Genomic DNA, 20,665 nt, shown 5'->3' on the forward strand with positions numbered 1-20,665 from the left:
CGTCACCTTCAAGAAAATGAAATTGACCTCTATAGAGCCAGCTCCATGGAGGTGAGTAGTACAGCCCTGAGGCATTGTTTTTGGTAGCTCCACGCCCTATGAGATCATATGCTTGGTTCACGTCACCTCCAAGAAAAAAATGACCTCTATAGAACTGGCGTCATAGAGCTAGCTCTGTGCACTATGAATGCATATACATCGTTCACGTCACCTTAAAGAAAAACTGGCTTTGATCTTTTCCGATACCCATCCGGCCTGTAGCTGCATCGTGTTCTTCGCGTTGTCAATATCAGAAACCGCGTCACCATGTGCGTGTGAAATACGGTGAATAAAGGATACAAAAGAGATGTTTTAACAGATTATTTTATGACAGGAAGGTCGTAAACAACTCTAATTGTGTCCGTCTAGACAAAGGTTTTACACTTATGTGTCCATTTGTACTGAAAAAAAATGAATACAGAATAACGCTGTGAACAGTGGAAATTCCCCCCTTTTTTCGATATCCTGTTTAGATATAAGAAACGAACACTGCAAGCTGAGACACGAAAGCAGTGAAGGAATTAGCACTTCCGTGCCAATCGACCCTAAGCAGCTGACAAATGTCATTAGGTGACGTATTGCTTTCGTTGTCGGGATTTAGCCAAAACAATGAAGTTAAACCTCCTCGGCCAAAGGGATAACCTCCTTGATTTAGCAGAGCTCAAATCCAGCCTTTACACTTAAATGAATTCCCTCTAAAGACAAACACTGAAAATAGCCTGTTATTAATTAGTGTCGCTTGTCCCCTTTGTTTTTGGGCCCGAGGACCGTTCATTATCTGTCGCTTGTCCCCTTTGTTTGACACTGGGCCCGGGACCGTTCATTATTTGTCAACTAAAGAAGGCGTAATGGAAACCAACGCCGTGAATACTGAAAATTCTATATTTTACAATGTCAATGGCCTCAACAGAGCTTTTTCCTTTCGATATCATGTTTTCTTATTGTATTATCGTATTGTCAGTTCTAAAATGAACACCACCATTGTTCGCAAGCTGAGCCACGATAGAGTGCAGAAAATCGCATCTCTGTACCAATCGTTGACATAGGTCATTAGGTGACATCAAGGTCGTGGTCAGGATGAGGTCCCGACAACTTTTAAACTGGAGAGCTCAAATAAACGCAGTATGAATTCCAACACATGGTTTGCGTCACGAAATTTAGTATAGTGTATATAGTCAATCAATACACAAGGACAGCCTTGCCGTAACATAACTAGTATCAAACACGATCATCCAAGATTTATAAATACCAATACTAGTAAACCGATGCAAACAATTTTCTATACCATTTTCTGGAGCGTGGCATTTTTTTAAGGCAACGGGAAGCACGTTTATGTATTTATCTTGAAGGTGACGTGAAACATGTATATGCATTCAAAGTGCGTGGAGCTAGCAAAACAGCCTCGACAAGACCGGCACTGTGTGTACATGTATCGTTCTCAGTGTGTGGGGCCGCATAGAACACCACCAAACACGATTATCCAAGATTTACAAATAGCAATACACCGATCTAACCATTTTCTGGGGCGTGGCATTTTTTTAAGGCAACGGGAAGCACGTTTATGTATTTGTCTTGAAGGTGACGTGAAACATGTATATGCATTCAAAGTGCGTGGAGCTAGCTCTGTGGGCAAAACAGCCTCTGAGAAGACCGGCACTGTGTGTACATGTATCGTTCTCAGTGCGTGGGGCCGTATCAAGTTTAAACACGATATATTCTAGAGCATGATTTCTTCATTGTAGGTGACGTGAACCATGTGTGTTCTTTGTGCACGTGGCTGTTTATTTCTCAAGACATTTATAGCGCTGGTTTGTTTTCTTGAAGTGACGTGAACCATGTATATGCATTTTTCTTGAAGGTGACGTGAACCAGGCATATGCATTCATAGTGCGTAGAGCTAGCTCCATGGAGCTGGAAAAAATCTGCCTCAGGGCTGAAGTACTTACCTCCATGGAGCTAGCTCCATGGAGCTAGCTCCATGGAGGTGAGTAGTACAGCCCCTATTGAGGAAATCAGAGGAAAACGCGGAAAAGCCACGCACGAACTTGTCTTTGCCGTGACTGCGCCTGCGCTAGGTTTCAGTACATACTTTGTCAGCCAGTCCAGCAACATTTCCAGGGGTGAATTTTACTTGAACTGTTTTTTTCCAAATAATCTTAATTGTAATTTCAAAGAATAATGGCAAAGGACATGTTCACATACAAGAAAAAAAAAAACAGAGACATTTTGCAAACAATACACCAGTCTTACAATTTACCATATAGTGGACCCCATTTCAACATATGTTTATCCATTTTCCCACAGTTTTGTGCTATCACATATTGTGTGATACTTTAACTGTTTACCTGGAAAAATTCGTTTCCAATCTTACAAAACAAACACCAACAACTGTTCGTACCCCTTTTTAACTACGTTTTAGCAGGTTCAGCTTCGGCTTATGCTTCAGGCTTAATTGTTAATACTTACATGTATATCATCAGGTATTTACTTAATTTATATAATTTAGCTCGTAAAGCAAAGGACAGACAAAATTGTCTCTACTTTTTTCCAGCACATGTTTTATGTTTTCCTTTGTACAGAAAAACTGCCGAAAAATGAGATGATGACGTCGCGACCACGCTCTTTGGGTGAGGACCAAGAAATACACAATGAGGTAATTAGGACAAAAGGCTGGAAAAGCAAAATACAGCCGATAAAAAAGTTTAATGCAATGTTCTGGGAAGGCTACCGATTTGTCTATAGTAAGATGACTGCTTTCCTCGGCCCAGCATTGTGAAACATAGTAACGGATTCCGGCATTAGTGAAAAATAAAATGATTGCATTAAAGGCAGAGCACAAGCTCAAAATCAAATTAGGTTAAAAAGCCTACATGTAATTCTAAAAGTCTAATTCTCTACATCACAAACATTACGGTGTCATGGAATCGTTGTAATAAACCTAAAGTGTATACTGTGTTCTTATGCTGGGGTCACATTTCTTAGCCGGGGCCCGGCCGGGCTGTTACGTTTAACGACATATCAACAATTTTTATTAAGAAAATACGTACATATTTTTATCTATTTATTGTTTGATTCAGGCAGAGCCCATACACAACATAGACAACACAAAATACATAGAGCTAAAAATACAATGTCTAGGAATAAAAAGAAACTGAGCGAAGGCCTATTTAAGGTCTGCTTACCAACTGGCAGTACCGACGCCAGAACTGACTTCTGGGGAAGGCATCAGAGCGTAAAAGCAGACTGATAATGTCGTTACCCGACGCTAGGAGGCGAGCCGCAAAAGAGAGCGTCAGCTTTCGCCTCCTGCCGTCGAAGGTGTCGACACTCAACTGGGCAAAGAGCAGTTCCATTGTTCCGTTGTCGACATTTTTCAACCTTTCTGTGCTTTGTTGCCTTTTATACCATGTTTTTTTGCGTTCCAAATGACTACCGGTTTGGAAATGCGACCCCAGCATTAGCAGGAACTTCTTTGTACTCATGCTAAACATGCGACTCTGTTCAAAAGTTTCTCAATTTCTGTACAGGATCTCAAACAAAGACTGATTGATGCTGCAGGATGCCAAAGGTACTGCAGCAGCAGAATACAGTGGACTACTACTATCTGAAACAAATTATTTTGGTTAAGCCAGCAACCTTTCTCTCCCTGTTTAGCACATTAGCGTGGTGTTTGACGGTAAAACCGGCCTCCTGAAAAGCGTGGTGAACCTGGAGACCAAGGTGACTCTGAAGGTGAACCAAGGGTTCTACTGGTACAACTCCAGCGCCGGAAACAACAAGGCCAGCAGCAGGAAGTCTGGAGCCTACGTCTTCAGACCGAACAGTACCGAGGCGATTCCTATTCAACCTGAGAAGTCTGTCATCACGAATGTGGTAAGTCACAACCCTTCTTCCTTTTGTATTGACGAGGCGGTTATGTTTGCGGTAGCGATTGTTTGCTTGTTCATTTGCGTGTGTGTTATGGTGTGTGTGTGTGTATGTGTGTGTGTGTGTGTGTGTGTGTGTGTGTGTGTGTGAGTGTACGTGTATGTGTGTGCGTGCGTGTGTCTGCGTGCCTCTGTGTGTGCCTGTGTCTGTGTTCTTGCACGTGTGTGTATGTGTGTGTATGTGTGTGTGTGTGTGTGTGTGTGTGTGTGTGTGTGTGCTTTTGTGTGTGTTTGTGTGTGTAAGAGAGTCTGCGTATAAGCAAAATTTGTTGGTAGAATCTACATGTACAATTGTACAATTTCAACTTGTTCCTACGTGGAAAGGAACAAATTATGGATTTTCAGTAGATTGCGTCAGCTTTCATCAACTGAATCATTGCACTGACTTTCCGTTGGTTAAAAAACAGGAAAGGAAAATAATCTCGATCCAATCTTAGCTCTCTCAAGAACTTAAAGTCTTCCACTGGTTGTGATAATGAAGACAGTTTGTATGTCCAGTATTTACAGGTTCATTATGCGGGGAAATTCCCCAAGCGCATTTAAAAGGTGACCACAGCTTAACGTCCCGTCCTGGGGACTTCGACCCCTTCCAGTAGGGTGCATGTAAGGTGCGCAACAACATCCGGAATTTGAACTCCCAATCTCTTAGTCCAGAGGCAGCGTCGCTAACTACTGGACCACACACGCTACTGAAAACTCATCGTGAGTTACCGTGTATTGAAACAAAGATCTAACTTAGTATACGGTAGTTCTTTTGCTCCACCGATATATTTACCTTGCTGACGTTTCGGTGTCTCTCAGACACCTTTCTCAGAACCTCTGGCTGGAGTTCTGCTTCTCGCCGCTAGATGTACCCTATGTACTAGGTTGCGCTTTACGGAAACAGGTAGAGACAACAGGTGGATCCGATGGATAAAAGATGCAGCCATCAGGAATTAACTGGGATGAGGAGAGGGGTGTACAAACTCAGTGACGTTTTGGATTGCCGCAAAAGCGCCACCTACATCAGCTACATATAGCGGCGAGAAGCAGAACTCTTGTCAGAAGCTTTGAGGAAGGTGCCTTACACTTACTGTAATACAGACACGTACCGAAATGTCAACTTGCTATCTTGGTTGTGTAATTGAACTACCGTATCCTAGACTTTACCAACCTCATAAAACTAGTTTTGAAAGATTAAGCTCTACTTTTTTTTCGTGTGTCTCCTGGCAGGTAAGCGGGCAGGTTGTTCAGGAGGTACAGCAGATGTTCAGCCCGTGGGTGAGCCAGGCGGTCCGGCTGTACTCCGGACAGCGCCATGTGGAGCTGGAGTGGACGGTGGGACCGATCCCCATCAAGGACGGTCTGGGGAAGGAAATCATCTCTCGTTTCGATACAGACATTATGTCCAACAGGTAGATTTCAAACACCTTTTCGCTCAATCCGTTGGTTCTATTTTATTAGTAATTGAAGTTTTATTGAGAACAAAAGGCCCAAAACCCCTATTATTTTGTTTGACGATGCCTGTTACCTCAGAGTCTTCTCATACACCATGGTACTAGTCTTTATCGTCCAAGGAAAACAACACCAGCTGTTAACAACAAATCGTTAAATTTAGTCCTAAAGCTGTGTACAGAGGCAACTGAACGCCTATGCTAATAAAAGACTTAAAACAATTAAAGGTAACCACTATTATTCACTGTTTTAAAGGCACGTTGTTGGAAGGTGGAGCCCACCCGTCTCCTTACCTCGCGTTGTACCTCCCCAACCTAATCCAGGTTCTCATTTTACACAAAGGTGGAGTAAGGAAAGCCGTGAAAAATTATTTTCCAACGGTTGGATTTGTGTCATGACAGGATTCAAACCCGGGATCTTTGGGCCTAAACTCTTCCATTAAGACACATCACCCTATTATCATATCATACCCTTTCTTCCTCCATTCACCACCTCTTAGGAGAAAGTTTAACGCTGAAAGCTTATTTCCCAGAACAACATCACGTTGGAATAAGCTACCTTGTGATTGTTTCCCTTATGAGTATAACGATAAACTTTTCAAGTCAAATGTCAACAAACATCTGTCCTTACTGGCTGTATTATAACCCAAAACATTTTGAGTGGCTCCCATGAGTCTTGTTTTGTGGTGACCTATGAAGTAATTTAAAAAAAAATCAGTGCTATTATAATAAAAATATCATTTATTATCCTACAGCACGTTCTACACAGATGCTAACGGCCGTGAAATGCTGGAGCGGGTAGTGGACCGCCGTCTGACGTGGAAACTGAACCAGACTGAACCGGTGGCAGGGAACTACTACCCTGTCAACAGCAGGATACTCATCAAGGTAGCGACGAAAATTGAGAAGTTATTTTTTTATTACCTTCGTCTTTCACAGAGGTATCACTTTTAGTGTTTATTTTGTGTGTATATAAAAACCCCAAGCATATCGAGTCCATACTGATACCATTCAATTCGATATTGAAACTTTATTCATAAATTTTATTTAGAATAAACATTAGCGGTAGTCCCAATGGTCAAAAGAGAGGACTCTACGCTTAACCTTCAAACACCCGAACTTTTTTTTTGTGACGTTAATGCCCGAACGGGGTCCAAATGGACCCCATTTAGTTTGTTTCAAATTTATATTCTTTTTTGCATTCTTTAAGAAATCTTTGCACATATATTGGTTAAACATAGTAAGAGGTATATTTTTGGCATGATTAAGTGTTAAAAAATTCCAGGTCATCATAATTTATGCAAAAATAGGATGAGACCTGAAGGCATGAACATGGGGTTGACCTTTGACCTCATATGATTGTCAAATTGTCAAACCTCTGAAAACCTGATGACCTAATTCCTGAGGTTGAGGTTACTTGGCTAACTGCATAATATTAAAGCAATAATGCTTCCGTAAAGACATATTGAGGACATCCGAACAATTTTGTGTGTAGGAAAGTGCAAATACATGGCTGGGGACCCCAGATGGTCTAACATAAGACTTCCGTTGTTATTTTAACAAATTTGTGCCGATCTCCAAAAAAATTTAGGAGAACTTGTAGAAGATGTTTATCGACAAAGTCACGGGAGGAATTTTTTTTTTTCGAATGAAAAAATGTAAAATATCACATAAAAATATACGCCTGGGGTCCAAATGGACCCCGTTCGGGTGTTTGAGGGTTAAGTCTTTTTTACATTGTGCAGTAAGACTTTACAATGACAGTGATACTGGTTGATATTGAAAACCCATGTCTGCTATTTTCTGGTAATGTTGTAGATTGAGTGGTGTTTGTACATATTTGTATATATTGTGTTTGTGTTTACTCGTCTTGTTTTTTCTAACCAATGGATTGTGAAAATCGAACACACAATTCAGGGGTGCATCAGCATTCCCCTGCTTTTGTATGGTTTTGTCTGGTTGAATACATTGAATTGAATTGAAAAATATGCCGGGGTGAGATATATGAACGACAGAGATGCAGTGGTTTTATCATTTATGGTTCCCTCTGTTGCTTCCGTTGTACCCAGGACAAGTCCAAACAGCTGACTGTCCTGACTGACCGGTCACAGGGCGGCAGTGGTCTGAAGAACGGGTCTCTGGAACTCATGGTACGAAAATTAACCCAAACCATGTGTTCTAAAATGCTTGACTACTTATTTCATACACAATATACAATTACACATTTACCTGCTTTGCTTCTCTACTGGGTTGATCTTCTGTCAGTACAAATCATGTTAGTACACGCCATTTTCGTTAAGATATGCACTTTTAGTGTTGCTACCAAAATATTTTACCGATTCTGGTTGGGACTTATTATTATTTATAGCTTAAATATGCCATATTTGGATTGTATCTCAAATCTATGTCTATATATCTACCACTTATGTTCCTTTTTGATTTGATTTCATTGATTCTGTTAGCCATTTCTGTATCCTAAAAACATATGGGCTGGGCGGCGTGTTGACGCAGGACACTTTTATAAGATTTATTCATTCATCCATTTATTCATCCATCCATCCATCCATTCTTTCATTTATTTATACATATTTTCTAACAACATGTACAATTCCTAAAGATCGTGTAGGGATCGACACCAGCAGTCTTACCGCCTAAATTCAATTTGGAATAGTAAGTCGAACTTTACTAATGCAATGTTACACCGGACATCGTCCGGAATGTTTTTAAACATTTAAAAACCTTTAAAACAGTTATTTTGTTATAATGTGTAGGTCCATCGGCGCATGCTCTATGACGATGGGTACGGCGTAGGAGAACCACTCAATGAGACAGGTACAGTACTTAAAGTCAATTCACCTAACGCAGCTACATCTCTACGCAGCGCCACCTTCTTTTTAGTACCTTTGTGCCAAAATGTAGTGCAATCTCTTCAGCAGGGGAATATTCCACTGATATGGATTTCTAAATAATAAGTGCTAAAGGTAGAAAGAAGTATTTACCATGTTTTACGTATACCAAGTAACTGTTGAGCACCAAAGAGTTTGCGTCATTTTGCCGTTTTTGGCAAATACATTGAACGATACATTGTTCTACTCCTTGCGTAACTGTAGCATTTGACGTTTAATTTATTCAGTTACAGTTACAGAACATTTACAGAAATATTTCAATTTTACCTATTAGCATGCATTGTTGATACAAAACGATTTGACACTGAATTTTTACCATTCGATGTTAATTTTATAATTTACAATGATCTAGTCTTCGCATTTGGTCTGCTAAAACTTTAAGCTGTTATTCGTTTTGGAATTTGTTTTCGTCTCTGTCAGGCATATTCTATTCCTGTTAGTAGTAAGGAAAATATTTAGCAGCCAGTATAGCCCCATGATACTGGGTCCTGTGACTTTTCATGTTGAAAAAGTAAAATAAAACTCAATTGCCTGTAACACGCATTTCAGGAGTGTTCGGAGACGGTTTGGTAGTCCGCGGGAAACACTACCTCCTACTGGACACCCCTGAGAGCTCGGGCCAGCTCCACCGCGCCCTCGGGGAGCAACTGTACATGGCACCGAGCATCCTACTCAGTCTGGCCGGTAGCATCAGCCCCGCTCAGTACAGGAAAGACTTCCACACAAACGTAAGTGCGCCTATGTATGGGTAGTAGTCTGAAATGATGGGAAATTAATCAAAGCTGAAAAAATCAATTAAAATAGATGTAGAGGAATGTTTGAGTAACTTATACCCCCATTCCACATGACGGCGCTCTCGCCGCGGCAATTTTCCGTCTCGTAAACGTTCGATGCCATTTGAAACGGCCGATGCCATTTCGTTAAATGGCCAATGCCATATCCGAGCGTACCATAATTTTTTTAGGTCCAGTAACTAAACCGTAATATATACTATAAAAAGCAATATTCTAAATTCAGGGAGGGCCGTGTAGAATTGTAATTAATGAAAAAAAAGCACAAGCACGGATTCGAAGCCTGGTCCAAAAGTGTTGCTCTAAAATCCTAACCTATACCCTTGTCTCTTCGCCACGAAACATCACGGTTCACATTATTCACAGTCAGACCAGTCTCTGTGGATACCCCAGCAGTTGCCTTTTATACCTGTATGTAAAAACAACGTTGTTTAGTAATGTGTCATTGCCATAACAAAGAAATGAAAAAAAAGCTAAAAATGTCATGTAAGGACAAAAAAACGCTACCTGTGGCAAGTATAGACATTTTCAACATGCTTCTATACTCTGTATATGTTTATGTAGTTCAATATATACATAATTCTATACAAAAGAGAAACAGTGAGGACTGTAGTGTCCCGTCATATCGTATAAGTGTATTGAATGTTGGAGTTAGATTAGTACGCTAGTAGAAATATTTTACAGTTATAAATGTTATGTGCTATACGTTGTATCTGATGCAATTGTACTCTCCAAGCAGAGGTTAGAATTTGGGGTTATTTCTGGCGTGTTTTTAGACTTTTTTATCGGGGTTTCTTTTTTGCAATGGTATTTTTCTTTCACCCAACCAACCTCTGCCGGCACTCACCCCGGGGCGGGGCAAACCTATTCATGAAACGTGACAGTGCTCCTCCCCGGGAACCATCAAATTGACATTAGCGATAATTATTTTACTGTGATAGATTATAACACATCCAGCTAATCAAAAACATATTCATTCGGCCACATGCCTCCTGCTGACTGTGCTTATCTATGCGTCCGGTTCGCACCTACTTGTAGAATGACCGTAATGATGTCGAAGTGATTAGGTTTATATCGCTTCCGACTGCCGGCAGAGGTTGGGTCGGGTGAAAGAAAAATTCCAGTGCAAAACAGAAACCCCATTAAAAGCCTAAAAAACGTTAAAAATACCACAAAACCCAAACCTCTTATTGGAGAGTGATGCAATTGTTCCTATTCCCCTGTGCTTTAGTTCACAGCTTTAAAGCGTGAACTGCCCTCCAGCGTCCACCTGCTGACTCTGGAGATGTGGGAAGACGACACGGTGCTGATGAGACTGGAGAATCAGCTGCAGAAGGCGGAGGGTGGCACTACTCAGAACGTTTCCTTGCCGGTTGGTTGATTCATTTAAAGGCATCCAATGAAATTTCAGGGCGGCAAAACTGGAAATTTTCTAAATAAGGCAGTCTGCATGATATTGACACATGCTGCTTTACATGAGCAATTTTGAATCAGTATTTAATACTTTGAGCATGTAAAACTGTAAAAGCAAGCCCCAAGATTATACTTTATTTTATACTTTATTTTCTGGGTGGTACCCTAGAAATAATCCAGGTCCTTTAAGTAACCGTTTTTCGTCAAAATTGTGTGCATTTTTGCTCCTTGAATGTTGATATACCTTGGGACAGTGTTGTTTCAACTTATATTGAATTTAAGTGACTAGAACATTGCCTTTGGTTTCTAAGCCCTAAAAACTGCACTGGATGCCTTTAACCCTACCTAGACCGGGCTTTTTTTGACATGGGGGGACCGGGGGGGGGGGCTCTTTTGATCCCCCCCATGAACTCGCGAACGGTATGTCGTATGTCCACCAAATTTTTAAAGAATGGTGTACTAGTGAAAATTTATCATATCTACAATTTTTATGTCGTTATGACGTAATATGACGTCATTATGACGTCATTAATGGGATTTTATTGGCAAAAACCGTCTAAATAGGTTTTTCCCTGAAAACTAAATGGTATTCAACATAACTGTACCAAAAGTGTTTATGACAGAATATTATGGTGTACTAAGTCTTATGTTGCCCACAGCAACACCGGTGACGTCAAAAAATGACGTCATGCATATTTAAGATATCCGCCATCTTGGGTCATCAATCTTGAATTTTCAAAAATAGTTTTTTTTCATGATAAAGCCTAATGTAAACATACTAAAGACCTTCATTTAAACCTTTTTTGGAAAAAGAAATGGAAGTATTGATGAAATTTTAATGAAAATAACCTGTATATACCTGTTCTAATGATACGGTCCGCCATTTTGGATTTTGGCCAATGACGTCATCAAATTAGCATAAATTATGCATATTTAATGATAAAATTTACATAAAATTATATGGGATGTTATTGATATTAGAAACCATGAGTAACTTGACATAAAACCCATAAAATTCTATTGTTGAAACAAAAAGTACTAAATTTAGCAAAAAATGCCTGTCAGAAACCCGTTGCCATGGCAACACAAAAAATTATTATCTTATTCCAATGATAGAGAATTGTTGCCAACAATATTCTAGGAAAAGTCACCAAGTTTGGCCGTTCTACGGCTAGCCGTTCAGACGCTAGGTGACATCAAAGTTGCCGCGGGCACTTTTACCCCCCCCCCCCGGTCTAGGTAGGGTTAAATGATAAACGTTTGAGAAAAGGAACCACAAAAAAAAATGAAATCGTAAATCGATCATTTTAGCATGAATATGCTACTGCCTTGCTGACCGACAGAATGTTGTTGTGTTTACCGAAGGAAAACATTTTGTTTTCTTGCTCTGTTTCCTCTTCTTGTCCAATGTAAATGCCCCGAACAAGACGTCTGTCACCATGGTAACTATAGTGTTGGGTTACATCATGTTGCAATTTTAATACAACAGGGATTAAGACTTATGTATGTATGAATGTGTTTGAGTAAGAATTAACAGAGCATATGATTATTTAACTTTACAAAATAAAACATCCCCTAGAATAAAAAAAAATATATAAAAACAATCAGAAATGCATGTACAAAAGCTTACCTAACGCAAATTCTTATTAAAGGGAAAAGATACAGGGATGGTGATTGTGTGTGCTTCATTGTACATGAAGACCTCAGCCCTCCTTTTCTTCAAGAATCAGACAATGCGAAGACACGTTTCAATTAAAGATGCTCTAATTTAAATTCATGATTCCATGTTATTCTTCCGTGTCCTCTTTAGGGTCTGTTCAAGACGTTTGAGGTGGATGTTGACTCGGTGGAGGAGCTGACTTTGGGCGCTAACTTCCCTGCCGCCAACCTGCAGCGGCTAACGTGGAACACAGGTCAGCTTGTGTGTTTTTTGTTTGTTTGGTTGTTTCGCATAACCAGTAAACCGCCTTTAGGCGTAACACACACCAGTTTTATAAGTGCGGTGGGTTCTTTAACGTGTGTGGGGTGTGGCTCTCCCCAAACATGGTACCTCCATTTAACGTCATATCCGAGGGACGTCCCTAACCGAAGCTAGGTACTCATTTCCACCTGAGTGAAGTAATGAAAGTCGTGTAAAGCGCCTTTCTCAACGGCATAAGATAGGCAGGATTCGAACTCGCGACCTCTTGGGTGTGAGCCAAACGCGCTACCGACTGCGCCACACGACCCCAATGAACAACCTCCATCTGGACATCGAGTTTAATTTCGGTCTAATTCCCTTATTGTTATATCAGCAAACTTACATCTTCATGGGCTTATATCGTAAAGTATAGGTAAAATTATGTCAGAAATATGTATAAGTATAATGTTTAAAACATTTAAAACATCCGGGTGTGGACGGGTCGTTTAACAGGTAGTTGACCGGTGTTTGTGAGTAGCTCCAGACGTGGATGTCAAATTTAACTCGAAGTTAACTTCAATCCAATTTGATTATTAGCAACAAGAAAGCACTGTCTATATATTGTAAGAATGCTCTCTTATTTGACTAGTGTTCTCTGGGGGTTCTGAATGTGTGGCGGGAGCTTAGAAATGTTGTATGCAAACGTCCGCCCTTAGCTTCTTTATACCACTACCGAAAGACTGGTTTTCCTTTAAAACCAAAACATGTAAATTTCGATTTCTTTTTTTAACTCCACAGAAAGCGGACAGACGAAGTCTGAAGCTCTCCGCTGCTGGGACGCCGGGACGACCACAGTCTCTCTTCAGCCCATGCAGATCTGTACACTGCGCTTCAAACTGCAGCGGAATCAGGCATAGGAAACAAAATGTTGTGCTTTCTGTTTCCAGACCAACCCTAGAAAATAAAAATGTCGACCCTAGCTTGCCTTCTTATTGGTGAAGCTTTTTGTGGGTGACACCTATAAATGAAAACTGAAATCTGACATTGATATTGAAATTTGTGTCTTAATGCACGTTTTATTTTACTTAAATGTATTCTACTAGTTGAATCTGTAGCCAATGTCAAAAAAAGGCAGAAAAATTCACTACCTTGTGACCCCATCTTTTTAAATTTTCAGGACTGAAAAACGAAACCCATTTTTTTGTTTATTTCATAGGCCTTAGGATCTCATCCAGCAGTTACACTATATTAATAAAATACGCTTCAATTAAATATTTAAATCCAATGCAAAAGTCTTTTCGGAGATATTTTGCTTTCTATAAAAACACTCTAATCATGTTGAACATGAAAAAAAATTATAAATAAAAATCCGCTGATCTTTTACTTTAATTTATGTCAAGTCATGCCTGATCATCTATGATTTCAAACTGTCATTCCTACAATAATGATATTGTCAACTTATCTACAAGAAATCCATTGCTAGAAACAGGTGGTTGTCAGTTGCAATAAAGATCAATTTACGCTTGCATTGTTTGCGTAGGTTTCACACTTTCTTATGGAACACGAACAAAATTTTTATCGACTAACAATCTACCCCAGAAAAGAAGGTTTACCTTGCCTATTCCCGTAGGGTCAATGGAATGTTCCAGAACTACCGGTTAACCGTGGGATACCCACGCCCAAACGACTGAATCTGTATAAACACACCATGCGACTCGCTCTTGCTCTTAATCAGGCACTATACATGTACCTGTATATTGACCCCGACGAGCATCAAAAGCACCAAGTGACCAGTGGCAACTCATTCGTTATAAATAGAGTAGCAGGTAAACAAGAAGTCTATTTTTACCCCTGCGGGCTAATGGTACATCCCAGGTGAGTCACGTCGGGACTTCCGCTTTTTGAGTCGCCGGTGACGATGTAGCCAGTCGTGAGCTGAAATGAGATTTTTTTCCTGTCTGATTAGAGGTAAAAGGTGAGTTTTTAAATATATTATTTAATACTACCGATCGTAATCAACGCTTTACCAACAGTGACACAGCTGACAAAACTGAACTCAGCGGGGGTCGCATGTACTTCTCGTGACAAGGATTTGTTAGTCTGCCCCCCTCCCCCAGTATTGCGGTTCTAATGATAGAAATTCACCTTGGTTTCACCTACATTTATCCCTGGCTATCATAAATGTGCAGCTACACCAGGGAACTTTTTCTTTCACAAATACTAACTGCAGTACTAAGCCATCGGGGACTAATATGAGTAAGTTTTACGTCTAGCTTTTGTGTCAAATTATTGCATTTTCACACGGTCTTTGTACTTGTTCAGTCGAAAACGAAGGTCTCTCAAGAGCAGTTGTACTAGTATGTGTCCTTATCTCATCCGCCCGAGGTAGGGTCGGTGGCGCGGTATTCTATACCTTACGCCACATTGCCTTATCTGGGCGATTCGGGTCACGTTTTTAGTAGTAGCATGGAGGTAAAAGGAGATTTTTTACCTCCATGGTAGTAGTTATTAGGTCTTAGTACCTAGTGTAACGAGCCATCCCTGTCCCCAACCCCAGGTTTTAGGGAATAAAGAGAGGAGACGAGAAGTGTACTTTTACAGTGTATTCCAGAGTAGAACATGTGGTGGACTCATCCAGTTTAAACCGGTTCCCCCGGTTCCGTAAGGTGAACTCTGTGGGTCACTGGACTGTCCTATTCTACTGGGGGTGTCTTTGGGGTCTTACACTAGTTTAGTGCCGGTATAATGTCAATACAAGCAGACAGTACTTATATAATTGGTTTATTTGTTTGTATCAACATATTTACAACATATCTCGCAGCCTTGACATACAGGGCTGAATTCTGATCAAGTTGTTTACAATATAAGTTATTAATAGTAGAGAAATGCAAATTGAAATCATATCGGAATCTACATATTAATATGCAGTCACTTTGGTACTGGTATTTACAATCTTACAATCGCACAAACTATGTATCACTTAAGTTTTAACATATTAGTCGTAATAAATAAATGAATTAATCATCGTCGTAAATTAATTCCTGTGTCACAATAAGGTAGTGGTCAGTGGTACTTGTGGTGCTATTACATATTTAGGAGGGATACCATGTCAGGGATTGGGCTTTTTTGTATCTGTCAGTCCTAGTTGTGATAGTGTCTATGAGCTGAGAAGTTCTCGTATGTCTGCCGCTAACCTCGCCACGGAGAGGTGGGAGCCAGTTTCTGAATTTTACAGATGTCACAAGTTGTCTGGCAAACTTAAAACACAAGTCACGGCGGCGACTGTCTAGGGTTGGTAAGACAAGTGCCCGGCATGCCTCAGTGTAGCTGGTATAATCGGAGCCAAGAATTGTCCGGCAGGCCCGTTTTTGAATAGTTTCAATCCTTCCGCGTTGTTGTGCAGTTAGACCTGCGTGCCAAGCCGGTGCAGCGTATTCGACAGTAGGACGGACGAAAGTCTTGTAACAGGTGAGAAGCTCGGAGCGAGAGAGGTTGAACTGTGAACTTATACTTCATATAAGACAGTCTTTTCCGTGTAGAGTAGAGTAACACCTGGGTTTTACAGGACACATGTGTGACTATCCCACCAATGCCCCCAGTTTGTAATTGAACGACGACCCTACGATGAAAGTGACATGGCCCTTAACTCTAATGTTAATTGTTATACAAGACCTGGGGATAATGGCAATAATACCGAACCAAGTATGGTATATCTCAGTGAACATTTTCAAAGCCCGGGGTGGCAGGGTATAAGAAAAGAAATGAGGTAACGTTACATTTCTAGTCTACTGGTGTATGGCAGGGTGAATACGAATTACGATACAGGACGCTAGTGAGTTTTGGGGTCCAAAACAGATTTCCCTCTGTCTGGGATGTTTAAGCCGGTTCCCTGGGATGACCTCTGTAGGTCACTGGACTGTCCTATTCTACTGGGGGGATGTCTTTGGGGTCTTACACTAGTTAAGTGCCGTATAATGTTAATACAAGCAGACAGTACTATATATAAGACAGTCTTGTCCGTGTAGAGTAGATACTAGAGTGACACCTGGGTTTTACAGGACACATGTATGACTACCCCACCAATGCCCCCAGTTTGCAGACGACGACCCTGCGATAAAAGTGACTTGGCCCTTAATTCTAATGCTAATTGTTATATAAAGGGGTAATACAAGACGTGGTAATAATGACAATAATACCGAACCAAGTATGGTATATCTCAGTAAAAATTTTCAAAGCCTGGGGGTGGCAGGGTATAAGGATAGAAAGGGATAACGTTACATTTCTAGTCTACTGTTGCATGGCAGGGTGTAATACGATACAGCACGCTAGTGAGTTTTGGGGTCCAAAACAGATTTCCCTATGTCTGACTGAAGTGATCCGTCGCCGGAGAAGGAAGTAGGAGGTCATGGGTCATAAGCAAATAGTATGAAAGCGCTATTTTCTACCCAAGCATATCGCCCACACGCCAGATTGTTGTCAAACGTCTCGAGTGCAATCCCCTGCCACCTATCGCTACCCGGTAAACACCGACCCGCCGATCCACTTGCCGTACCATTCCAAGTATTGTCTATCCTCCTTGCAAGCGTTCCGAGATCGGTCGTTTTTTTTTCAGGAGTGGAGGGACGCTTTTTTTCTGATCAAACTTAAATCACACGCAATAAAGTTTTCGATCGTCAACTCGGCGCGTGTCCCGAACAGTGCCTGGGGCAAATCTAGTCGTTCTGTGACACGCGGGGACTGAGCACATATATGGACACACAATGGCCTTGTCCCCTTCCGTGCTTGGGGCGTGGTTAACCATGATTGACATGACTTCCAGGCACAGTTCTGGACAGTGAGATGCTGTTTGTAGTTCTGTGCCCGCTCAGGCTAACTCTTTAAGTATAGCAGCAGCCTGATATCATGCTGTTTTAGTAGTGTTGAAATAGTTAGGTACAACGTTAAGGGCGTTATGTTATATATCTTCACCAAAAATGGGGATATTTTCAAAAAAATCTTCATGTGATTGTGACACCCTTCTTCAACATATTTGTGCAATTATCCCAGATCCAGTTTTGACATTTATGGTTGGCACTAGTACAGCACACATGAGGCACACCTGTCAGTGTGTAAGACATTGTGATAATCATATAAATATCACAGTGTAATCAGTTCAGTTATTGCATTGTATAATGTACATTTACAGACAACGTTCATCTCTGATTCGTGCAATTCTTATTCTTTCTCAGGTCAATGAATCCAGACGTGTCCAACAGGCAAATAAGTGCGTACAGTGTGACCTTTCCAGTTCCAATTTAATTCATTCCTATTCAGGACCAAGTCTAACTTCATTGGTATAACGGAATACTAAGACACTGGGTGATGCGAGGACACTAGTGGAAAAGAACTTCAAAATCTTACTTGGAACACAGAGAAGATCAAAGAACAGATTTTAATTATATAAGCAAAGATATACTTGTTGTAAAGATATACACGTTGTTAAGGGGAACAAACATGTCGAACACTAAGCTGTCTACAGCGGCGGAAGAACTTCAGGAACTAGATTTTATCTTTAAAAGTGGTTCTGATCTGGATGTTGTAGAGAGGGGATACGGACGGAAGTTGGTTCACGCTATAAGTAGTCAAAATGAGATTTTGGAGCGCGAAGCTTTAAAAAGTCTGGGAGATGTGTACCTGCACAAAGCAAACAAGAGCACTGGTGAAGCAGAGAATTTCAACAAGGCGCGCTCGTTGTACACAGAAGTTTTACGGTATTACACCAGTCTCGAGGAGAAAGAAGTTGTTCAACATCGCATCAGATATGCTGAGAAACTGGCTCTTCATCACCGTACGGTAAAAGTACCTTTAAGTAATTCAGGCAACAGCACATCGGCTGTGTGGACGACCCTAAACAAAGTAAAAACCAAATTTAAAGGGTATGGAACAACCCCACTGATTGGAGGTTATACAAACTCCTACGTAAATGGAATCATCGAAAGAAATGAACTTCTAAAGATAGAATCGTTGAAGAGTCTTGGAGATCTGTACCTAGAGAAGGGAATGGTTGGCAAGAACGAGGAAGCGTTCACAAAATCAGCCGGTCTTTACCAAGCGGCGCTGGACCGCTGTGAAGATTCAGACGGCAGAGAAACACTACAGCACCGCATCAAGTACGTGGAGAAAGTCAAAGAAAAAGAATGCAAGGTAAGGAGGTGAAACCCTTTTTAGTCACGTAAAATGTATTCAAAGGTATTAATATGTCCGTCGGAGGTCCTGTTAGTCGTTAATATATATAAAAGAATCTATAAAATGTATATCTATGGATAGATGGATACTATATATGGATTTAAATATATGGATGGATAGGCGTAACACACCAGCTTCGAAGGTACGCTGCGGCGCGGCGGCAGTTACCTTATTGTACATTGACGTTTCCGGACCAGAAGATAGCAGAACACAGTTTTCGTTAAATATGTAGGTTTCTACATTAACAGTGAAGCACCCGAAGGTGAACACGGCCAACTAGAAAATAATTGAAATTTTACGATTTAATCTACAAAGCAACTACCCCCCCCCAAAAAAAGTTTTTTTTTTCTTTTAATATTCTGACGACCTCTTTCATATGGCCACCTGCAGAGGTAAACTGAACTGCAGCCGGCTCACCCTGGAAGGTACGCAGTAACTTGCGAAATGCGGCTCACTGTTCACGAACATGACAATATTTTCAATTCAAATCATAAAATCCAAAACATTAGCAGTCACGTATTTAGGATGCACTATAAGTGCGAAGTCTTCCGGATAAATCAAGGTCGTAGATTACCATGTTCCTAATTTACCTTACAAAGTATTAATGTCCTTCATGTACCTAGACAATAGATGGGGAGGGAATATTACATGTATATTCGTGATTACCATATTCCTACTTTTCCTTACATACTGTTATTCTTCTTCCTGTAACTACACATTAGATAGGGGGACAGAGAATGTTACATGTATATTCATATTTACGGTGTTTCTATTTTTCCTTACATACTATCTTTAAATTTTCTTCTTATAACTGGACACTAGATGGGGGGGGGGGGCAGAAAATACTACTTCTTATAACTAGACAGGGAGACAGAGAGAGAATATAACACATATGTCACAGGGGAGAATCCAGGGGGATCCGGAATCCTCCTAGGGGAGATTGGAATCCCCATCTTCGCTAGAAGAATCTGGAATCCTACTAGGGGAGGTAGGAATCCCAATCTCCCCTAGGGGAAACTGGAATCCTGATATTCAGATCCCAATTTAGTAGTAGAAATACTAGAACTCATAGATTGAATCATTTCACACCGAAACTTTCAATCAATTTCAGCATAGCAAGCCTATTACTATAATTGTAGGTGAATTACTAGATATCGATTGTCACTTTGACTTAGCCTGGGTGCCACGTTACAAATCGGATGGCACCCAGGCTAACTTTGACTGGCTTGGTAGGGGGAAACAATCCCAAGTCACTAACAAACTGGAAAAACTGGTTTTTGAGTCATCTCACAATGGCCTGATGCAAATATCTGAGTCTGATTTACAATTTCATTTACATGTACCTATGCTGAAATTGATTGAAAGTTTAGGTGCGAAATAACTCAGTCTATTTTCCCAAGCATTTTGATGCAATCAGAATTTCTCCTTTTAAAATTAGAGATTCTACTTTTAAAATTAGAGAATCCCCACTTGTCCTAGGACAAATTGGAATCCCTATCTCCCCTAGTAGAATCTGGAATCCTCCTAGCAGAGATTAGAATTCAGATATTAAGATCCCATTTTTTTACCAAAAAATCTTGAATTCCAGTCTCCCCTAAGGGAGATTGGAAGCCCTATCTCCCCTAGGAGGATTCCAGATTCTCCAAAGGGAGATAGGGATTCCAATCTCCCCTTGAAGGATTCCGGATCCCCCTGGATTCCAATCTCCCATGTGACATATATATTCTTGACTACCATGCATGTTCCTACCTTTCCTTAGATACTATTTAATAATTGTTCCTCTTGTAACTGGACACTAAATAGGGATGGGGGCAGAGAATATTACTTCTTGTAAGCAGACAGTAGGTAGGGGGGATTATTACATGAATATTCTTGATAACCGTGTTCCTACTTCTCCTTACTATTTTTTAAAATTTTTCTTCTTGCAACTAGGCACTAAATAGGGGGCAGAGAATATTACATGTATATTCGTGATTACCTTGTTTTTACTTTTCCTTAGATATTATTACTGTCCTTCTTCTAACTACACATT

General features: G+C 40.6%; 2 protein-coding genes across 3 annotated transcripts in view; both read left to right on the forward strand.

Moving 5' to 3' along the window:
* Positions 1-13,787, forward strand: part of LOC109468252 (lysosomal alpha-mannosidase-like) — a 30,645-nt gene extending 16,858 nt beyond the window's left edge. Inside the window, exons 16-26 of the mRNA XM_019766509.1 lie at positions 2,048-2,159; positions 2,619-2,692; positions 3,694-3,912; positions 5,178-5,359; positions 6,154-6,286; positions 7,468-7,548; positions 8,170-8,230; positions 8,854-9,032; positions 10,327-10,467; positions 12,319-12,421; positions 13,207-13,787. Coding sequence (XP_019622068.1) covers positions 2,048-2,159; positions 2,619-2,692; positions 3,694-3,912; positions 5,178-5,359; positions 6,154-6,286; positions 7,468-7,548; positions 8,170-8,230; positions 8,854-9,032; positions 10,327-10,467; positions 12,319-12,421; positions 13,207-13,325 — 1,404 coding nt within the window. The 3' untranslated portion in view covers positions 13,326-13,787. The remainder of the gene's footprint in view (positions 1-2,047; positions 2,160-2,618; positions 2,693-3,693; positions 3,913-5,177; positions 5,360-6,153; positions 6,287-7,467; positions 7,549-8,169; positions 8,231-8,853; positions 9,033-10,326; positions 10,468-12,318; positions 12,422-13,206) is intronic.
* Positions 13,788-14,322: 535 nt separating this feature from the next.
* Positions 14,323-20,665, forward strand: part of LOC109468264 (tetratricopeptide repeat protein 28-like) — a 28,279-nt gene continuing 21,936 nt past the window's right edge. The window contains exon 1 of one of the 2 annotated variants that reach the window (XM_019766522.1): positions 14,323-14,383. Coding sequence is in view for 1 of the 2 variants with exons in the window: in XM_019766521.1 (XP_019622080.1) it covers positions 17,902-18,591 (690 nt within the window). In the remaining variant the exon portion in view is untranslated. Of the gene's footprint in view, positions 14,384-17,888; positions 18,592-20,665 lie in introns of those variants that run through there. The other variant, XM_019766521.1, reaches the window with a different exon arrangement.

This window comes from Branchiostoma belcheri, unplaced genomic scaffold, assembly GCF_001625305.1.
Source record: "Branchiostoma belcheri isolate BF01 breed outbred unplaced genomic scaffold, Haploidv18h27 scaffold197, whole genome shotgun sequence".
Taxonomy (NCBI): Eukaryota; Metazoa; Chordata; class Leptocardii; order Amphioxiformes; family Branchiostomatidae; genus Branchiostoma; species Branchiostoma belcheri.